General features: G+C 36.2%; 1 protein-coding gene across 1 annotated transcript; it reads right to left on the bottom strand.

Annotated features, from left to right (window-relative positions):
- Nucleotides 1-77: 77 nt before the first annotated feature.
- LOC140789335 (conserved oligomeric Golgi complex subunit 7) lies at nucleotides 78-21,974 on the bottom strand. Its single transcript, XM_073138999.1, has 10 exons — nucleotides 21,606-21,974; nucleotides 20,775-20,864; nucleotides 20,528-20,647; nucleotides 20,337-20,438; nucleotides 19,965-20,212; nucleotides 8,566-8,711; nucleotides 5,390-5,588; nucleotides 4,562-5,219; nucleotides 1,076-1,408; nucleotides 78-738 (listed from the first exon to the last, which is right to left on the bottom strand). Exons 1-10 carry the CDS (start codon nucleotides 21,891-21,893, stop codon nucleotides 457-459), a joined length of 2,466 nt encoding a protein of 821 aa, XP_072995100.1. The 5' UTR covers nucleotides 21,894-21,974; the 3' UTR covers nucleotides 78-456.
- Nucleotides 21,975-22,237: the final 263 nt, after the last annotated feature.

The following is a 22,237-nucleotide window of genomic DNA, read 5'->3' as shown; positions in this document are numbered from 1 at the left end:
ATAAAAATTTTGAAAAAAAAAGGAGCAAAAGAAATGGCAAGTATAAATTGTACTTGGTCAGATATCAAAATTAATAATTTACAGGGTAAAGAGACACTCTTGAGTACTTCATTAACTATAAACCTTGGATTTCAGGAATTCATGCAGATATAAATAAATCAGACAATTGTAGATTACTAAAACTTTTCTCCTTTTAACTTTGAACTCAATGCCTTCCCTGTAGCTCTGAACATCTCATCTGATCTAACATCATCTGAACCAGTAAAATACTTTCTAGAGTTAAAATATCTTCAAGCTGTATGAATTCCAACAGACATATGACAAAGAGCCCAGAACTTATAGGACATCCTATTAATAAATCAATATTGCAACAGCACAGAGAGGTGCTCTGCTTCGTATCTCCAGAAGTGTCCTTTTAATGATAAAACTTATGCAGACCAAAATTAAACAACAAAATCACTGATCTAAAGTAATCCGGCGGATCTTGCACACAAGATGAGCAGTTGGGAGGTCAAGCTGCTTTCCCCAATCGGTTCTAAGAAGATCTCGTATTTGGTCTCTTGGGGTTGACAGGCAAGTGTGGAACGTAGAGAGGAATTGAGGGATCGGCATTGAAAGTGCAGAAAGAACATTGCTCAAGTACTCAATATCAGCAGAGAGCTGTTGAGCCCCGCGATCAGTAATGAAATGAATCCCTCGTAGCTGCTCCATGAAAAGAGCTGTTGCACCTTCAGCCACCTAATATCATAAAAAACAAATATGAATAACACCAAACAACAGTTATTCGGGTATGATGACCATGAAAGAAAATAATCAACAACAAGCTCTCAAAATTTCAAAGCCTAGAGAAAGCTAATAAACACCCTCAGATAAATCAGCAAGGAGATGCAAAAGGAAAGAGAGAAGATATATTTCTATTAATATGTATGTCTGCACATGAGCATGAATTATGATCAGGAAAAATAGGCCGCAAGAATTTTAAGAGTTTCAAGCTCACATAGACTCCAATGTCAAACCCATGTTTCTATAAGAACATCAACCCAGAAGAACAAAATCCATATATATATAATATTACCTTAAACATCCATTCAGTAGCAAAAAACTGAGCTTCCTCATTACTGGTCTCGTTACCGGAGATGCCTTCCACCAATGGCTCCAACTGCTGAGGTAAAGTGAGAAGATATTCGCCAACACTGGTCACATACGTTTGTGGGTATGCACTGAAACTTGGAAGAGGAAGAGAACTTGGCTCCTCCACAGAAGACCAGATTGGTGATCGGGCAACATCACTTAGACGCTGCCTTACTTTGGATAAAAGCACATCATATACAAGTTCATTTACTGTGTCAGAAAATGCTGCAACCCTTTGTGATGTGAGGGGCAGTGCATGAAATCTTGGGTCCTTTGACTGCACGACAACAAAGAGAGATTCAAAACAGGGAAAATAAAAGGGGGAGCCTTTGTTCTAATTAATGCATTAGAGAATGACAAATTAATAGGACATAGTAGCACCCAAACTGTCTATACAGGAATACTGGTTGTGTCTCCATGTGCACTATGTAAAATTATTACTACCAACAAAAGCTAAAGCCTCTTTTTTTTATCTTTTTGTTGAGACAAAAAGCTAAAGCTCTTTAACTTGCAAAAATAATATTTCTACATTCATGAAAAAAATAAGTGGTTCTGAAACAAATTACAGTTCTCATGCATCCTACACTTAATTCCCCTATTCTACTTAAATAAGCACAACTTAATTAAAACTGCAAAGTTCTCTAAAAAAGTGATTTAATTGCAAAGTTATCTAAGAAAGTGATTTAACTGCAAAGTTCTCTGAGAAAGTGACCTAGGAGAGGGCAAGGAGGAAAACAGGTGTAATCAATGCCGTCCACCATCTTCCTCACATACACTTGATGCATTACCAGTGCTATTATGTGTCATTGGAAGCAATCTATGTTAATCATATTATCTTGAATGACAACACCAAATTGTAAATAAAGAAGATCCATTATGGTGAGTTTGGTAGTTCAGCCTTTCAACTAAACTCTACCATGCTACAATAGTCTCTTATTAGATATGGATGTTAAATGGCTCCTTTACCATTATCAACTGACTCTTGCGGATTTAACTTAAAAGCTGTAAACTCAAGAGCGGCTTTAGTGGGGGCCGGACTGATCTAGGTCCATTAAACCACACCGTTGGATGTATGCCACAATCATGCTTGAAATAAAATATATAATCACCCAATAGATCAAAGAGAGTGCAATCGTGGCCATCCGATGGACGTGACTGATGAGCTGGCACACTTAGGATGGGTTGCCCAGACAGACTCAGATAGAGTCCACCCACAACGAATCCACATCCCTGACTCTCACTGTGATTTATAGCAGTGTCTATCAGTATTAACTTCAACCAATTAAAACATAACATCAACAGTAAGTCTACTAGTCTAGTATATAATAGGCATGAGATATCAACAAAAAAAATTCTAGCTTTCATCTTATGTGTTTCAGGATAACTTAAAAGATCCTTTTACTGTTGAAACTTCAGCTATTCACTCATCCTACTTTCTCTACAAGAACATAATAAAAACCTATCAGAAAATAAACAATATTTTGGGAGATATTCCTATCCACAACTGCCATGAAGAGATAGACAAGGAAACGGTTTAACTGAAATGTGTGATGAGCAAATTATCAATACATTTAAAACAGGATAGAGAAGCATTCAAACACAATTTTTGTCCATAATAATTTACGTGATCACAAGGGTCAGACATCATTGAGTATATGTTTAAAGTCCACCTTCAAACTAATGGCATAGCATGAGACGGACTGAGCACTGTTTAAGTACATGAGAGCCTTAGCATTTGTAAGGAAATATGCTGCAAGTTAACCAAGGATATTATTGATATAGTAACAGTAGTAGTTACAAATGGATGACTCTTAGATATGTGACAGCCCCAAACAGAGTATTTGACATGACATATGAACATATTTCAGAAATTAAATAGGCAATCTATACAGATGAAATAATGTGTAGTTAAATAAAGTGAAAAGAACAACTAGTAAGAACAGAAACAACAAAGAACAATCTGAGTAGCATGTATAAATCAAAAGGGTAAAATAATATGGCTGCATATATGATAATATCTGGTAGGATAATAAACGACTAAGCATAACAATGAACTATATGACAATAGACGATTAATCTGATGCAAAAATCAAGAAAAACAACATTATTTTAAACACTTGCCAACACTAGAATTATATAATTACATTTACAAACAGTAAAGTCACCACACAGGTTATGACAAATGATAGTGTTCCAAAGGTATGAATGCAAATGAGCAACAAGGACGGTGGCGGAAATAGAAAAAGGTTTATAGGGATTGATATGGGGTAATAAGGCATCAAGGCCCACTTATAAATTCAAAGTTTTTTTTAATGAAGCAGATTGCGATCTTAACCCAAACCCAGTCTAGTGACCAATTTCGATCTGGTATAGGCCGAAATTGGCCAAAACAGGTTTTCTTAAATATCTAAAATGAATCCGACCTAGATGACATCAGTATTTGATGTCCTCAACTGCTTTCTAAATTTTTACCTTTTACTTTCTGACAAACACATAATCTCCTCCTACCCCTTCATAATTCTCTGGAGCTCATCGATGATCAAACAAGCAAGCTCCTACGGCGATCGATCCAATGAGGTCCTCCAACTACTCCACACTCTATTAAACTTGACTAAATGTTTTTTTTCTTTTTTATTTATTTTTTCCCCATTTATATTCTCTCTCTTTCTTTCGTCTTGTTTAACTCTCCCTTTCTTAATGTTGTAGAAAAATAGTGAAGAGAGAGATCTCTTCTTCCTCTCACTTCTGTAGCAATAATTTATAGCATAGAAATTTACTAGATTCAGCTCAGAATTCATAATGATTTTGAGAGTAATTTTTTTTTGACCTCATATATGAGTAATTTTTATTTTCTTATTTTTTTGTCACTTTTTCTAAAGTTTTAGAAGTGTTCTTGCACCTTTTAAATTTGTTTACAATTTTATGTAGTTTAAAAGAAGTCTAATATAGTATTGGCCGATACAGAAGGCCAATGCAACTGATACGGCCAATACATATTGTCTTTACAGACAGCTGTCCCAATCCCAATTTAGATCTTGATCTTGATACTTGGAAACTTGTTTGTATGTCTTGTTTTCTTTGGTATGAGCACACAATATGCGAGATATTTTCTACAAAGAGTAAATTTTAAAGCTATACAAAAATTGATGGAAGGGAAAAAAAACTAATAGTTTAGACATTCTATATTAATAATTTGGGTGCAAATTTCAATTAGTTAAGATGTACAAGTACTAGATATGACAAAGTCCATAATATAGATGCATCAGGACTAGGATCGTACACACATCTGGTCATGTCTGATCTAACATCAAGAATGCACGAGTGCCATCATAAAGCATGGATGGAACTAGCTGACATGTCTGACACAAATAGAAAGCTGCCAATTAATAGACACTACCTGCAAAAGATCTTAAAACATAGTCAAATTTACCTGCTCTAATAGATTAAAAAGCTTCTTAGCTTTTTCAGGGACATCAGTAAGGCGCAGGGCTGCCACATCAAGGGCTGCCCTTCCTGCAAGAGACATTTCTACATTCTCATCTGTAGTCACTGCATGAGATTTGTCCAAGCTTGAACCAAAAACAGAAAAGGACAGGCTTGTCCCAATTCTAGCCAGAGTAGCTCGTAAAGAAGCCTCAAAAACTGATGTTCTGCCGGTTAGGCAATCTGCAACGGTAAGAATCTGCAAAGCACCCTGGACAATGGACCATTCCTCCTCTTCAGATACCACATCCATCAAACGTGCTCCTTCTTTTCTATCTAAACCTGCATCCTTTTTTGCGCCATCATTATCCACTCCACATACTGTTCTCAATGATTTTAGAGTATCTTGCAAGTTTGATATATACTGCAGCATGATGTCATCAAGGGCCAGCATGAGTTCATCGGCCTCAGAGCCAGCAGTAAAACTAATGCATCTTTCAACAGCTGCTTCAAGGAGGACTATGATTTGTGGAATGGATTCCTCCATCCTACGAACTGTTTCACTCAGCTCTATACCCTGTGCACCCACACCACGAGAAACAGCTCCACGGATATCTATTCCTGAGATCTCAGAGGAAAGGATAGCACGTTCCATTTGTCCATACCTGGAAAATCATCAACTTGTAGAATTAACTAGTTAACAGTGATTATACTTTCAAATACAGGCCTCTCTTTCAAAAAATTATGCACCTACAAAGTAAAATACTGCATCTTAACTCCAAATCTATTGTAGTCAAGGAATAAAAACAAATTCAGTTAAAAATAGACAGCATACCTTACTTTAAATGATTCATAAGGGGAATATATAGATTTCAATGTACTTAGTAGAACTGCAAGATCAGATTCCGAAAATAAGTGCTGGATGTTTCTAGCAAAAGTGCCAGTCATGTTATGCAGTTCAATTAGGGCCTCAAGGTGCTTATTCTGCAGCTTAGTACTTTTTGACATGTCACCAGACAGGATATCCATCACACCTGAATACACAGAGTAAATAAGCAAGCCCACAATATATTAAGAACTTACATCTATTTCAGGTAGACTCATAAGGAGTAAAAGGCCAAGACCTTGAAGGATATAAATGCCCATGTATGGACAAGATTATAATAAATAACATGTGAAGAACCATAAGAAAAGTAAAACCATGCAATAGCAAATGTATGACATGCCATCATGTAGAAATCAAAGAACTTTCTACTAGGAAAATTGAAAATTTTGATGGCAAGGAATTCATATGGCATTCAGAAATTTCATATGACATTTCACATATGATCCTGATACATGGGAAAGATATAAATTAGATTTCAACTGAACACAGTAAAACGAATTTCAAAATGGGAAATAGAGTTGCATTGAGGCTGAATTTCTCACGAGCAAAGCCAGCATGATCGCAGTGAAGACTAGCAAACAGCAAGACTAGAGTAACAGTTTCAGTAGCGCCAGGCTTGGTTCACATAGTAATATTCTTAGCAGCCCAAGGCTAAAGTACACAACCAATTAAACAATATGCTACTTGGCCACTTTAACCTCCTGTATGTCCACGAGACAAATTTTGAGCAAGAGCAAACAACATCCAGGGCAAAACAGGGCAAACAACCAACTGACAACTTGCATATACATCTCCTAGATATTCTACTTTGTCCTACCTTGTCCAAGCAGTCAAATATATCACAAAGCATGTAAAAAAGTCTAAAAAGACACAAAATCCATAAAGGTCAATCAGGCTTATCCCAACTGTCATATTCTGGTCAAATTGGTCAGAATGAATTGCAAATAAAAGCATAGACATATTTGACTAAATGATGTAGCCAATTCACTAAATTGGTGATCAAGTGCAGGAGATAAACTTTGTGTGAATAAAGGGCGGAAGAAATGGGTGGGAGGCTAAACATATAAAACGACCTTAAAGAGAGTAAATTTAAAAAGGGTTAGATATTCAGTTAGGAAAGATGCCAATAAAAAAATCCATCAAAGACTTAAAGGATAAGAAATTAATAAAAGAGAATGATAAGTAGGAATACAGCACGATAGATGAAGAAAAGGAAAGATGAAGAAAAAAAAAAGTATGTGGCCGAAAAACTAAATATCAAACCTAGTGGAAAGAATGCAGTTCAAGAATGATGTGATAAAGAAAAGGAGATGCATGATACAAGAACAGAACACAGAATGTTATGATTGATTAATAATGCCTTTAAAAAGTAATCAGTGCAAAAGTACACACTCGAGGCTAAAGAAATGTAAGAAATGAAGGCAAAATCCACTCGTATGATAATCATAGAATCAAGAATGAAGATCGAGAGAGACATATATACTTGCTAGAATAATGAAATACAGAGTGGAAATTTTACGTGCATAACAGAATTGGGATCAAGATTCGAGAAAATGAGAAATATGTAGAAAAGAAAAGGGTATGCGCAATGGAAGTTGTTTTAAAAGAGAACAAATAGGAATATTTCAAGGATCTGTATGTACTCTTTCTGAGGCTAGGAAGTCCTTAGGAGCATGGTTTGAAGTTTCATCCGAAACCGAGACATTTCACTGAAATGTTTCGCAGTTCGGTCATGTCCGATCTGAAACTTCCTGAAACTAGTATCCAACCAAAACAATCCTAACAACAATTTTTTTAAAGTATGTTTTACATTCCTAGCTGGATTTGACGTGAATCAAACTTGAACCTAACCCAATATCAAGTTCATTGCTTACATGCTACTAGATCTTGCGTAATGTATTGAAAAATAAAATAAAGAAGAATATTAATCAAAAGAAGTCTGAAATCGACACAGAAACTAGAACCGAAACAGCCAAAATATTTTGACGTAAATGTTTTGTCCAAATTGACAGGAGATATCAATATGATGTAAATGACTACCTTATTTAGAATAATTTCAAATTGGCAGGAGAAATATTAGTACCTACTGATAAAAATTAAGAACAAAAAAGGCATTCCAAAGTAACCTGTAATTAATGATGCATCAGGCAGTAGACCTTCATTTAAAAGCGATTCAACAAAGGTTGCATATGATGAGATTTCTAGATATATATATTTGGCATTATGCCACGTTTAGCAACAATAGAACTTGTTATTTACTAAATGTTTTGTCCAATATCTCCTAAATCAATTAGATCAATATGTTTCTCATTGAATTAGATAAAGCTTATAATAGGTTCCTAGGAAACTGATCTTGTTGTTTTAAAGGAATAATGGAATTTCCAAGTACAGTACTAAGTGACAGATAACCTACAATGTTCCATTGGTGTTTTTGTTGTTGAAGGCACAAACTAGGCACTGACTATACTAAAAGAGGGATAGTCGAAGTTAGAATAATAGAAAATAAAATCAAAGATTACAAATTAGAAAGATTAGATTTATGATCAAATATATAGAAATAAGAGCAATTAGCTCCAAGAGTTAATATGAGTGCTTAAACTACCTTAATTAATAGAATTTCAACGATATTGATTTATTGAGGACATTACTTGTGAAAAATTTAGTACATCATTAGCTTGGTAGAATTGCACAACAAAATTTCACTTAAAGGAAAATTCCACAGAATGAGATTAACATTGGTCATCGGCAACAAGCTGCAACCATTGGATCTTACAATGATTCAGACTAAAATCAGTGCCCCTCCTTTATCATCAGCACAATGACTGTGCAAGGAAGCACGAACCCCTCTGCAGAGATTTCTCCTGCCAACAAGCCGCAAGAATTGGATCTACTAATGGTTGAACTTTTTTCTCCACAAAAGAAGTGTGCATGATCTTAGATAATGAGTAGCCTAAAACAATTAAGAGAGCACAGAACTAGTGTACACAAATGAGCTAATATGGAAATACCAAAGACATAATTACAAACACCTGAAGATATAATTACCATTGGAGTAAAAACGAAAACCAAGTTATGGAAAAGCATTAATTCATTGATATAAAGAGAGAAATAAGTTTTTGGATAACCTTTTGCAAGCATTTTGGTTTCAGGAATAACATCCCCTGTTGCAAGGTTCACTCGGCTAATGAAAGATGCACTCAGTTCAGTCATGGTCTCAACAAGTAGTTTTGGAACAAGAGACTTGTAATCATCAGGGAATGCACTTATACACCTACAAGTATCACATTTATTAGCAAGTAACTTTATCTAATTGCATGTTTCAATGTTTAGCATTACCAGTATTAAAGTAGGGACTCTTCTATATTTAAGAAGATGAAAATATTATAAGATTGACATTGAAAAAAGAATAGAATATAAAGATATAGAACAACTATTCTGTTTTCTGCAAGAAAAGCATCAAAGTGGTGTTTGCTACGAGTATAAAACTTTCTTTCAACTTGGTTAGGAAACACTAACCAGATTTAGTAACCAAAGGGTACTTTATCCCTAACCAAGTTAAAAATGTGAGAGAAAAGAGAAAAAAAGAAAATGGGCACAAATTTGAATTAGTTTGAATGATGGTAAATAAATTCTTACATTACAAATCATGGATCCCAAAATCGGCCGATCCAGATCTAGATCAGCCATAATCGATCCCGATCGGACCGGTTTCAGCCAGTTTTGGCCGAATCAGTCAAAACTCGGCCGTATCGGCTAAAAACAATAATATTGGCTAAAATTAATTATTTTTAAGATTCAGGTTGAATCTAAAATATATCTAACCTATGAGACATTAATAATTGATATTATTAATCGTTTTCTTTTTACTCTCTATCTCTCACACACACTCTCCTCTCACTCTCACACTTCACCGAGTTCATTTGATAGCCGTTCCGGTGAGCCTCTTTGGCTAGTCCACACTTTGGTAAACTCGGATGAGTTTTTTATTTTATTTTTTTTCCCTTTCTCACCCACTTTTTAACTCCTCTTTTCTTACTGCTATAGAACAACAGAGAATAAATATCTCTCTTCATATTGTTCTATAGTAATAATTTACGAGTATAAAAATTTGTCTAATTCAAGTTGAAACTCATTATAGTTTTAAGTGACTTTTTTCTGTAGTTTTTAAAATTCATATGTGACTAATTTTTATTTCTTATATTCCTGTTATTTTTTATAAATTTTTAGAAATGTTTCTGCATTTTAAATAATATTTTGAATTTTAGGTAATTAAAATAGTCTGATCCGATACGAGTGGCCGATACGACTGATATAGCCGAGACGGCCGATACGACTGATACAGCCGATACGGCCGATACGACTGATACAACCGATACGGCCAATACATATCATTTTTTCTAACGGCCAATCTTGATTCCGATACCGAGTTTCGAAATCTTATTACAAATTCACCTCTGAAATGACTTGAACTTATTTTTTTTTAATTTAATAATAATATTTTAAAACTAACATCCTTAACTACAAAGGGCATTTTGATCCGTTTACATGACGTATCCTCAATTTCCCCTCAAAATGAAGGTTTTTTTCACTTTCCATATCACATCAAAGGTTATTGAAGTCAAGGTTCAAAAAATCGAGATCGGGATCAGGATGATGATCGGCATCGCAAAAAAACAATTTATATCATCGAATCGGATTGGACTATTTTTAATTATATAAAATTTTAAATATTATTTAAAAATGCAGGAACTTTTCTAATTTTTCAATGACAAAAATAAGAAAATAATTATTCACATATAAAACCTAAAAAACTAAAAAAAGTATTAACTTACTCAAAATTGCTACAACAAAGGAGAGAGAGAGTGAAAGAAACGAAAAGAAAAAAAATTCACATAGCTGAGGTCACCGGAGTTGGATCTGCATCGGTGGAGTTTGCTAGAGATGTATTTCTACATCGGAGAAGCAATAGTTATGGTAGTGAAAGAAAGGGAGAGAGAAATAGTGAAAGAGAAGGGTAAATCTGGCTCACCTATTCCCAGTCAATTGATTGGGATCGGGTTTGGATTAGGACCGGGTATGGCCAATCCTTCGAACCATGATTAAAACCCATATTTGAATTCCTTTCTTGCATATCTTCAATTTCTCTTTAAAAGAGAGATATTTTCACTTTTTTATGTTACGTCAATGGAAATAATGACACCCTTATTTTAGTTTACTCTTCTCACAATTGCTGCCCTAGAAGCAAATGCTATCTTAAAAGTCAGTATTGTTGTCTTATAAGTCAGCATTGCAAAAGAAAGAGAATAAAATGACACATTTTTCTATACAATTTGAAATTTATTGGAAGTTCAAACTCAATAAGCTTGCATATTCTATTAGGCTTTACGGACTTAAATGTTCCTAAGCCCACAAAAGAAAGATTAATAGGTCTACAAATTTCTTTCAAAAAAAAAAACGAAAGCTTAGTAAGTTATTATGGACTTAACTGGCCTTGCAGACTTGACTGTTACTAAACCTGCAAACAAAAGCTTAGTAGGTCTATATAGGTCTTTTTCAAAAAAAATAAGGGAACCGTAGTAAGATATTAAGGACTTAAATATTATTAAGCCCGCAAACAAAAGCTTAATATGTCTACGAACTTCTATAAAAAAAGAAAAATGCAAGGTTCCGAAACTCAGTACCAGGATCAGAATCGGACGTTAGAAAAAACAATAGGTATCCGTCGTATCGGCTGTATCAATCGTATTGGCCGCCCGTATCGAATCGGACTATTTTTAATTATATAAAATTCTAAATATTATTAAAAATAAAGAAAAATTTCTAAAAATTTATAGAAATAATAGAAAAATAAAAATTAGTCACATATGAACTTTAAAAACTTAAGAAAAAATTCACTCAAAACTATAATGAATTTTAAATTAAATTACACAAAATTTTATACCTGTAAATTATTACTGCAAAACAACATGAAGAGAGAGATCTCTCTTTATTGTTGTTCTATAGTAATAAGAAAATAGGAGTTAAAAATAGGTGAAAAAGAAGGAAAAAATGAGAAAAAAAAATTCATCTGAGTTCACCAAAATATAGACCAGCAAGAGGGGCTCACCAGAACAGCCGCCAAATAAACTTGGTGAAGCGTGAGAGTGAGAGGAGAGTGTGTGTGAGAGACAGAGTAAAAACTAAAAATTTGAAAAGAAAGCAATTGATGACATTAATTATTAATATCTCCTAGATTAAATATATTTTAGATTCAACATAAATCTTAAAAAAAAATTAATTTCAACTGATATTGTTGTTTTCAACCGATACGGCAGAGTTTCGGCCGAGACAAATTGGCCGATGCGATCAAAACTAGCCGAAACCAGTCAATACTAGCTGAAACCGACCAATTTTGGGATCCATGGAAAAATGAAAATTTGTTTTTCCTCTCATTTTACTGCTGATTTGCTGTAAACAGGTATAAAATTTGTTATTTTCTGTGGTATAAAGTTAGTATTCGGCATCTTCACCGTGGCAGTGCAAAAATTGTTATCCTAGTCATCTACAAGCCACCAAATGCTACTACAGTTGTCTACGCGTCAGCAATTGTTGTTTTTAAATTTCTTCTGCATTTCAAACTGTTGAACCTCATCGAAGAATATAAGGACTTCATCATATCATTGCAGTTGGATGCTTCAGTGAAATCCTACCATAAAATTCTCTTTGAAGTCTGATATTAGATTGTTTACAGAATCATTGTTAAGGATTTGATTGTCAGATGGCAAGTATCGTGAGTCACAATATGGCCCAAACATTTCACGACTTGTACCCACACTACAGTGGGTGCAAGTCATTAAACAAGCCTCTAGAGCCCTGGGAACTATAAGGTCAGCACAAGGCTTTAGATTCCATTTTACCAGCATGACATTGCAGAAGGGATCTGAAGGCCCTACAGACCATTGCAAGAGGCTCTAGAACACTGACCTGCATGGTCACCAAGGATGGTCGTACCACATACCTGATAAGGCACTCAAAAGAGACCCTTGGTAAATAACACAAAACTGAAACATCTATTATAAAATTGTTAAAATAACAAAACCAAAAATGAAGATTTTGTAAAATTTTAAAAAATCAATAAATAAATATAAAGTACAAAGATTAAAAAAATAAGAAAATAATTGTAAAAAATGAAAAACATTTTATAAATATTGGGAAAAATGTTCAATCATGTTCAAATTCTATTAGTTAATGTTGTGAAAGGCGTTCCATAAACCAACCCACATAGGCCATATATGGCCTATACAAGCCACTTAAGGGGTAGTTGTGATCTTGTGATTATATTTTCTAGTGTTTTGTTAAAATAAATAGTGTGTTCTTTACTTCTTTATTATCTTCTTCATTTAATTTTGTAGGTTGTGGTTTTGCATGTATGATAAACACATGATGCTAATCATGCTACCCAATATTATTTGTGTCATATATGGTTCTACATATCATTTAGTAGGTTCATAAATATATTATGTTATTACTAACAAAGTTCTGCATTTAGTATATATTTTAACTATATCATATATAATATTTAATATAATAATATGCTAGTAGGCTCCCACATAGTAACTCTATCTATACACTATTGGTGGAATATTGCCCCCATATTGTGGGAACTTTTCTCAACATTGCTATCATTCTTATTTCGTAAATGTACCCATATTTATCAGATTATTTCTTATTTTCTTTGTCATGAAGTAATTCTAGACTTCTAATGTTGATTGTGCATGTGTGTAAGTCGAGGTGGCTGATTGGAACCTATCAAGGGCCCTAATATTGGGTGGAGATATGGATAGTTTTGTTGGGGAGGGGATAGATTTCGAAAAGGTGGATGATGGGTAGTCATTTCCAGAATCATATAGTTGGTGGCGCCTAGTTCGTAGGAGTGTTTTAGTGGCATAAAGTGCCACAGGAGATAAGGAGGGCAATAAAGGCATACTTATTTGGTGACTTAGTCGTGTCACTTCGAGGCTTGCACCAACAACGGTAATAGTGGCAATGGGAATCAATCTCGTGTATGTTCAGCTAGCTTGGGAGGTTGGAAACTAGGAGCACGGTTCCAAACCTCAAAGACATCGGGTTCCATAGCATTCTAGCTAGAAATCTAAGAAAAACAAGGTTGATGTTATATGGAAGGTAAATAAAGAATGGATATTTGCCAATCCATATCCAAATCATTCTACTATAATTACATTACACAAATTGTGTAACACCCTGAAATATTAAAAAAAAAAGCGTCCCAGCCCCTGCCACCCCCGTCCTTCCCCTCTGTTTCTTCTTTTTCTTCTTCTCCTACAGTGCACGCCACCCAGCCCCTCCTCTATTTCCACCCACCCCACCATCTCTCCCTCCCTCACCTTCTCTCGGGTTGTCGACGAAGCCAACCGTACAACCCCCTTCGGTAAGCTTCTAACCCACTATAAATTTCAGTAAATTAACCCCTCCCCCTCGCCGTCATCAAAGTCCTCGGCAACCGACGACTTCGCGTCTAGCCGCCGGTCCGAGCCTCGCCGCCCCGTCAACCACCCCGGCCGTGGGGTGAGCTACTCCCGCTCCCCCGTAATAGGGGAGGACGGGCGACGACTCCACCGCGACTCCAGTTATGCCCGTCGCCGTCGAGCTGAGCCCTCCTCTTTCCCCTCCCCTTCCCTCTGGCTAGCCACCCACTCCGGGTGAGGGTCGCGGGCCGTCGACCTCAAGGGTGGGCTGCCGGCAACGTGGGCCATCGGCAGCACTAGGCCACTTTTTTTTCCTTTCTTCCTCCCCCTCTGTCTCCTTCCCTCGGAAGGAGATGGTGAGGGAGGGTGGGGGTTTGTTTAAACCCCCACCCATCCCTTGGTGAGCTGCGGTTCATACAGTAGCCCACTAAGCCCAATCTTTGGTGGGCTGCAGACCGCAATCCACCAACCCAAATCTTAGTGGGCTGCAGACCACAGCCCACCAACCCAAACCTTTGGTAGGCTGCGGTCTACCAATCAAATCTTTGGTGGGCTGCGATTAACCTTGGGGCTGCAGTTGGACTGCAGCTCACCAAGGTCTCTCTTGCCCTGTTGGGTTGGGCTCGAGCCCAACCCAACACCCCACATATGCACCAGTCTAGGCGCAATGGAGTTATTTGGACCCTATAGCCCCATTTCTCTATCCCCGCCTGATTAATTAGCCTAACCACTCTACTAAAGACAAATTATTATCACCTGAATAGTGTGAATTTTAGAATGATATAGAACTCACTCTGGGAAACCCTTGACTCATGTAATATGCTGAGAATTTTGGGATTCCAGAGGAGCCGGCTGGTTGAGGGTAAACTAGAGTACTGTGGAAACCCCCAGACGAGTAGAGTTTATACAAATCTAGAACAATGTAGTTGCTGCTATCATACCTTCCATGATATTATAGGAATGTTAGTATTAACACATGCATTTAGCGTACCATGATAAATCTTGATATGTGTAGTTATTGATAGAATGCCCATCATGATATTATGAGAATGTTAATGTTAGCACATACATTAGTGTAACTATAATCTACATGTATCCTAATATGAGAAACTCTTGCATAAATATCTATAATGAATATAGAATATAATGACCATGATGACTATGACATGACTTATACATCCACCAACACTGCACCACTTTCATATATCATTAGTAGTCGGGTTCTGACTAGGCAGTGCCTCATACTCGCTCAGCTCGGGGTTAAAGGTAGAGTGTATCATATATGACTTATATTATTAACGGCCAACACCTGAGGTCGGTAGCCTAAGTGGCATTCAGGTAATTATACTGTATAGTCAGGACTAGATTATGATGATAGTAAAAACATGACTGTGAGGCGGAGATATATCTCTAACGGTACCCGACGACGTAGGGTTAGGGCGTCCACTGATAAGCTGAGGACTTGTGACTATCCTGTTGAAAGCGGTGATGATTTAGAGATAGTGAGATATGGGCCTACGACCGGAGTCCTTAGTCTGATAGCCATAGACAACCGGTCACATGCAGTGTCGTCATGCATATTTGGGTGACATTATCGTTAGATGTGTATATATTATCCTTCCTCAATGTATGAAATGATGGATGGTTATGTGATGGATGATTTTTGGAGAATATCTACATTATGCGGTGAATGGCTCGGTGAACAATGATAAAACATGATTAATGCCTTAGTTAGCATGTAATGACTAAACCTCCCTAACTTACGTGAATACACTTCTAAGCATACATGTAAATGATAGGATTGAGATTTGTATGAATAAGAGATTGCATCAAGTTTTATACTTATGTAGACTTATCCTGATATGTTTAGGAATTGGCATGTTCATAGATAGTACCGTGTAATTTTTATCAGTTGCATTGATTTAATAACTCATTGTAAGTCATTTAAATAAGCTTATTCTATTGTTAGCAATTATAGGCATGCATTGGGATATGCACCTGTGATTTCATTGTTATAGATTGTATAGATTCTACTTGCTGGTTTGTGTGCTCACCACCTCTTGGTGGCATCATTTCAGAGCTAGGGGAAGCAGATGCGGGTAGCGAGGAGTAGCTGCCTTTATTTCCGTTATGGTTATTTCTATTAGTTGAATTGAGCCTCTACGAGGGTGTTATGATTGGAGTTGTATTTTGGATGTGTATCTTTGAAGGTTTGTTATGGCTTGTGGAACTTGTATCTGGAATCATATTCGTTTGAGATAATTTATGGTTTGAACCTATATTTCTATGTGCCTTATGGAAATATATTACTGACAAGTCACGTGATACACCTCATGGGGAGGAGGGATTTACCCACGTGGTATACACGTGTATTTGGAGGTTTGGGTGTTTTGAATTGCTACAACAAATATTTGTTAGTGCAAAATATCATGGATCCCAAAATCGACCGATCCCGAGTTTGGGGTCTAGGATCAGTTGGTTTCGACCATACTAGCGAAATTGGTTGAAATTCGGTTGTATCGGCTGAAACTAAATTTTTTTAAGAATTAGGTTGAATCTAAAATATATCTAACTTAAAAGACATTAGTAATCGATGTCCTCAACAGTCTTTTTTTTAAATGTTCAATTTTAAGTTTTTAACTCTCCATTCTCTCACATACACTCACTCTCCTCTCACCCCTCACAGGCTCACACTTCACTGAGCTCATTTGGCGGCATCCAGTGAGCCCCTTTAACTACTCCACACTTTGATGAACTTGGGTAATCTTTTTTTTCTTTTCTCATTTCTCTATTCCCTCCTTCTCACCCACTTTTTAACTCTTCTTTTCATACTGCTATATAATATCAGTGAAGAGAAATCTTTTTCTTCACTGTTGTTCTGTAATAGTCATTTACAAGTATAAAAAGTATCAAATTCAAGTCGGAATTTATTATAGTTTTGAGTGAATTTTTTTTTTAGGCTTCATATATGACCATTTTTATTTTCTTATTTTTCTATTATTTTTTAGAAATTTTTCTGCATTTTAAAGAATATTTAGAATTCTGTATAATTAAAAATAGTCCAATCCGATACGAGCAGCCAATATGACTAATACAGTCGATACATATCATTTTTCTAATGACTGATCTCGATTCCGATATCGAATTTCGAAACCTTGCAAAATGTTGTAATGGCAAAATTGTAAACATAAAACAGTAGGTATTCATGATATATAATCTATGAATTATATATGATCAAAATACATTACTAAGTATTTATGATATATAATCTATGAATTAGATGATGGGAATAGAACTTTTAAGAAATTTTAATTGGCATCTGAATAGCACTTAAACAATGTCTGGTTGGCGTACACAGGTTAGGAAACATGATTTTAGGAACCCATTCAAACTTTTCTTCCTTTAATGGACTCTTCTAGTTTGAAGCAAAAATATTCCTCACCTATATATAAGTAATTCAGAGGTATAGAGGAAGATCCAACTCAAGAAAGCTTTATAAAAATCATCTACGAGTTTTAGGATCCTTCACAAAGTATATTTCATACCTATTGTGCAGAGAGCCATCAACATGTGTTTGAGTGCATGTTCTTCAATAGAGGATGATCCAAAAGAATCATAGAAGTTGAACCAATGTCGTCTATATCCAAATCTACCACCACACTGCCATGAGAATTGGGAGTTAAGCCATAGCTCAGGTGCTTACTAAAGAGAGGCTTTCTACTTCACAAGGATAGTTAGTCAGGTGGTTCCTATTCAAGAGGTTACTTAAACATTATAACATTGAAGTGTCGGGAAGGATTGTAAATAAGTATTCTTTCTATTGATTAGTAGAATAGATCAATCGGTTTTGGGCGAGTAAATGGTTTTTTCCTTTCTATGTGAGAGGTTTTCTACGTTAAAAAAACATGTCAGTGTGTTTATCATATTTCCTTTTCCTACTCTTACTCAACTTTTGGTTTTCTATAATTACTCAGATTTTGACTCACTAACTTGAGTTCAATTTTTATAGTTAAAGTAGTATTCGAATCTCCATTTCCTACTTTGTTTCAATTTCCAAAGTTTGATTCTTAATCAGGTTTGTAAACCTAGTAAAACTCTAATTTTTTGGTTTTGACTTTGACTTGGGACTTCTATTCTTCATATATATAAATATAGTCGACCTAAGAATCCTATCTCCCCCCAAAAAAATCATATTTATTTTAGAAGCATAATAAACACAATGCAATAACATGGGTTAAGCATTGAGCCCCGACATGCAAAGGGAATTGTGGACAAGTACCTAGAGGAGGATCCCACAACGGAATGAATGTAGGTTGTTAATCCATTGTTTGCTAAGGCAAGGGATCCTCCTCAATGCTATAGATTTATTGCTAAGAACACTGAAGTGACAAATGTGGACTTTACTTTTTGTAAAGTATGTTAGGAGGGACTGAGACTGCTCGTGCACATGCAAAGAGAAGCCTTGACATGCAATGTATATAGTGATGCTCAAATAAAATATCATGAAGACTCAAGTTAGAAGTTTCAGTGTCTCATGTAAGGTCAAAGTCATGGTAGTCAAAGCTAGAGTCAAAGTGTCAGACCTTTTGAGTAAATGATGGACATTTTAGTGTTGGCTAAGATAATGTTGGATTTCGGAGTGTTGGCAAGCTAAATCCTCTTCACGACTAGTTGATCCCTTAGATGCAATTGAGGATGTCCCATTAGGAGAGTGTGACACCTCTTCCCTTTCCTATAGTCATATGCCCTAATCTAGAGACAGTATAGTGATGACAATGACAAGACGGTCTAAAAATGATAGTAATGATGAGAGGGGGAAACATGCATCCTTGTCACGTCCTTCTCAGAGAGGTGTTATCTTTAGAAATAAGCAATACTTTATGCATGTCATTCAACATCAGGACTGTTATGTCAGTCGTTCATGCGTACATTCACTATCCTTCACATGTTATAGAAGAAGTGAACCCTCTAGATATCTACATAGAGCATGTAAGGCAGCTCAACGAGCGTTATCAGTGTTTTTATGAGTTTTGTTTTTATGAGTTTTGAAGATTATCAACGATATTTGACATAGCATTCTTATGTATTGTTGTGCCAATTGATGAAGCCTTTGATCCCCAATATCATCCAATGCAGAATTAGATATTTTGTCAACGCTTTTCACTATTATTTATTTAGTTCGGTTAACTATTGTCAACTAATGCATGTATTTAATAATTCAATCATTAATTATATGTGAGACTCATGCCTTCATGATTTGTCTAATTCTACTTGACTATTCTAATAACTTTAATAAAATAGATGTTTTATAACTTAAGAAGTACGGACACGCATATGAAACATGGATACGACACGATGCGGACATGAGAATATAACAGATCTTGAAAAAATAGGACACGACATGTTTAGGATACAGGAAAATATTAGATAAAAAAAATTCTAGTATAAATACATCTAAAGAAATATTTTTCTAACTTATAATATAAATACACACGAATGCATAATCTATTCTTGATAGAAAATCAAAGTGTGCACAATACCACAAAAATATCATAACAGGTCAAAAATGATAATGCTAGTACATGATAATACAATTCAATATTATGAGAATAAATAACTAACATTATTTTTCTCTTTGCATATTACATTTATAGGTTGTAAGAAAAGGGTGATTTCAACCATATACCTTGACCTAGTAATTTAAAATCTGGAAGTACAGAACTACAGATTCACGCCCTTCCACAACTGCAATGAATGGAATGTCAATGCAAATGTGCATGACTCTTAATTCTTGGTAATTTATGCCTAATGATGGATGTACTATCACAGAATTTTACCCTCTGTATTTAAGTATCAAATCTAGGAGCTTAGCTACAGAAGTTATGTAACAGAATAATATCAAATAAATCCACTGGATATGAAACTTCCTTGCATAAGTTGAATTATGGGTATACACATATGCAATGATGAATGCGGAAAAAGGTCACTTCAAAACTTACATGCAGCTTACTAAAATTCAAAAATTGGAAGAAAAGGAAAAGGAGATGTAATCATCGTACCACTTCCATTCTTGTTCAAGGTAGAGAAGAATCTCATCATAAAAACTTGGCAACCAGCTGGAAAATGAAATGGAGGTCATAGTTTCACCAGTCTTCTCCACCTCTAGCTTACTAGCTCTTTGTCTGGAATCAAAGTCCTCCCACAGTTTTTTTAGAGGCTTGATGTGCATCTTGGTATACTGTAGCTCTAGTGAATTGAACCTCCCAATGCGAATAAGTATTCGACGTAAATCTTGAACAGCATCAACCTTTATATGATAATTTAGAATGTATTATGGTAAATTAGTAGCTATTAATTGCATAAAAGATCACTTTCAGCCACCAAAAGTTCCAAATGTGTACACAGAAGGGACCAAATGGAAGAGAAAAAACCTTGCGATTTGAAAGAGCATCCACCAAGCGAGGTAGGACCATCTCATCTAGCCTATCTTCTAAGACTTCGAGCTGCTTTCTCACATTAGCAAACTCTGCAACCTGGACACAAGTTTCTTTTTCAACAACTATATCTAACAAATAAGTGTGCCTCACTAACTCAGTACAACACAAAGATAAGAAGATGGTACCTCACCGATAGCTGACAAGCAATGTCTCATAGTGGCAAGGGTTTCTGCAGCTCGAGGAAGATCTCCACTTGCAAATACATCCTCAACACTTGCACTCAACTGGGTCAATCCTGCAGCATCCTGTTCAGTCCCCAGAAATTAAGAGAATGTTACATAATCAACTTTCTCCGAGAAATTTAAAAATTAAAATACCACTTTCTCACACTCATCCACCTCATAAAAGAACATTATCTGGAAAAAGTTGTACCTGTAATGTTGCATACGCTGCTTCCATACGTTGTTTAACAGTATCAATTCTAGCAAGGGCAGCAATTGACTCTGCAGATGTTCCCTCCGCCTGCCATAAGGAATACAGGAAGCTACATCAAAAAATCAGAGCTAGTAATTTGCAAATATTATATGGATGGAACAATCTCCAGTCACCAGGATCATAACTGATAATGTTATGTAGATCGAAACAGTTAAAAAGAATTAAACGACCAAACCTCAGAAAATAAAACCATTACATAGAACTTCAAATAGACATTTAAAGTATTGAAGTTATCTGAGTCAAATAAAATGGTAAGATCGAAATCTAGCGTTCAAAACCAGTTGCCTTTTAACTTCATTATGTAGCATTTTATCAACGGATGCTATCAATACTCGATCAATAGAACCTTGGTCTGAGTAGATCTCATTCAAAACAACTCAGCTATTCCTATCGTAATACTTCCACTCATACATTGATGAACGAGCGAATAAAAGTGCAAAAGGACTGAACGAGTCAGAAAGGTAAACAAGATAACTGTAAGTAAAAAATCTAGGCGCGAAATCTTACAAAACCCAGATACAATTAAATAAACCAAATCAATCAAACGCGAGAATTCTCATCGGGTTGAAGCAAAAGAAATGGAGAGGAATGTGGTAATACCTACTAGAGAGTGGCGAGATCATGAAACCAATCAACCGAAAGAATCGAACTGGTAGTTAATCACAGCAAAGATCTTTCGATTTCCCAAGCCAACGCAGAAGGAAAAGGTAACAGAACCCAAATCGGATTCTAAGAAGCTAAAAACCCAGAAATCGATAGTGACCAAACCTCTTTAAGGGTGGTGAGGATGGAGGCGACAAGGGATCGGAGGGCAAGGGCGTCGTCGCGAAGGCGGAGGACGTCGCGGCAAGCGAGGGGGACGCGGCGGAGGGCGTCGGCGCTCTCCTTCTCGAGCGCGTCGGAGATGTCGTCGGCGGAGGCGCGAAGGCTCTCCTCCAAGTCGGAGAGGAAGCGATCAATTGTATCCTGAGGGTGGCGCGAACCCAGCGCAGCATTGATCCATCTCTTCGGATCAAAACCCTCCTCAGCGAATTCGCCTAGATCCACCACCACCATTGCTCTCTTCTCCTTCTCTATTCTCTATTCTCTTTCTCTTTCTCTATCTTTGTTCGTCTTTGAACTGGAGAGAGATGGTGGTGATTGGTGAAGAGGAGAGGAGAGCATCATCAAATGGATCGGACGGTCAACTTCTGGTTTCGGGCCAAAGGCTCGGCCCGTCCAAGAGCTTGTTTAGATGGCGGATACGTTGGAATTTTATTTTCCTTTTAGAATAATTTAGAAGCATAGGGATTGTTCCTCTCGGGCCTGTCCATGTGGGTATTTGGATGATATTCTCTAGAAAATATTTTTCATATAAAAAAGAGTTATATGGCAGAATTATTTTTTATTTTCCTTGCACT

This window comes from Typha latifolia, chromosome 5 (assembly GCF_019914945.1).
Source record: "Typha latifolia isolate L0001 chromosome 5, TyphaL0001v2, whole genome shotgun sequence".
Taxonomy (NCBI): domain Eukaryota; kingdom Viridiplantae; phylum Streptophyta; class Magnoliopsida; order Poales; family Typhaceae; genus Typha; species Typha latifolia.
This window is presented reverse-complemented; position numbering and strand designations above follow the sequence as displayed.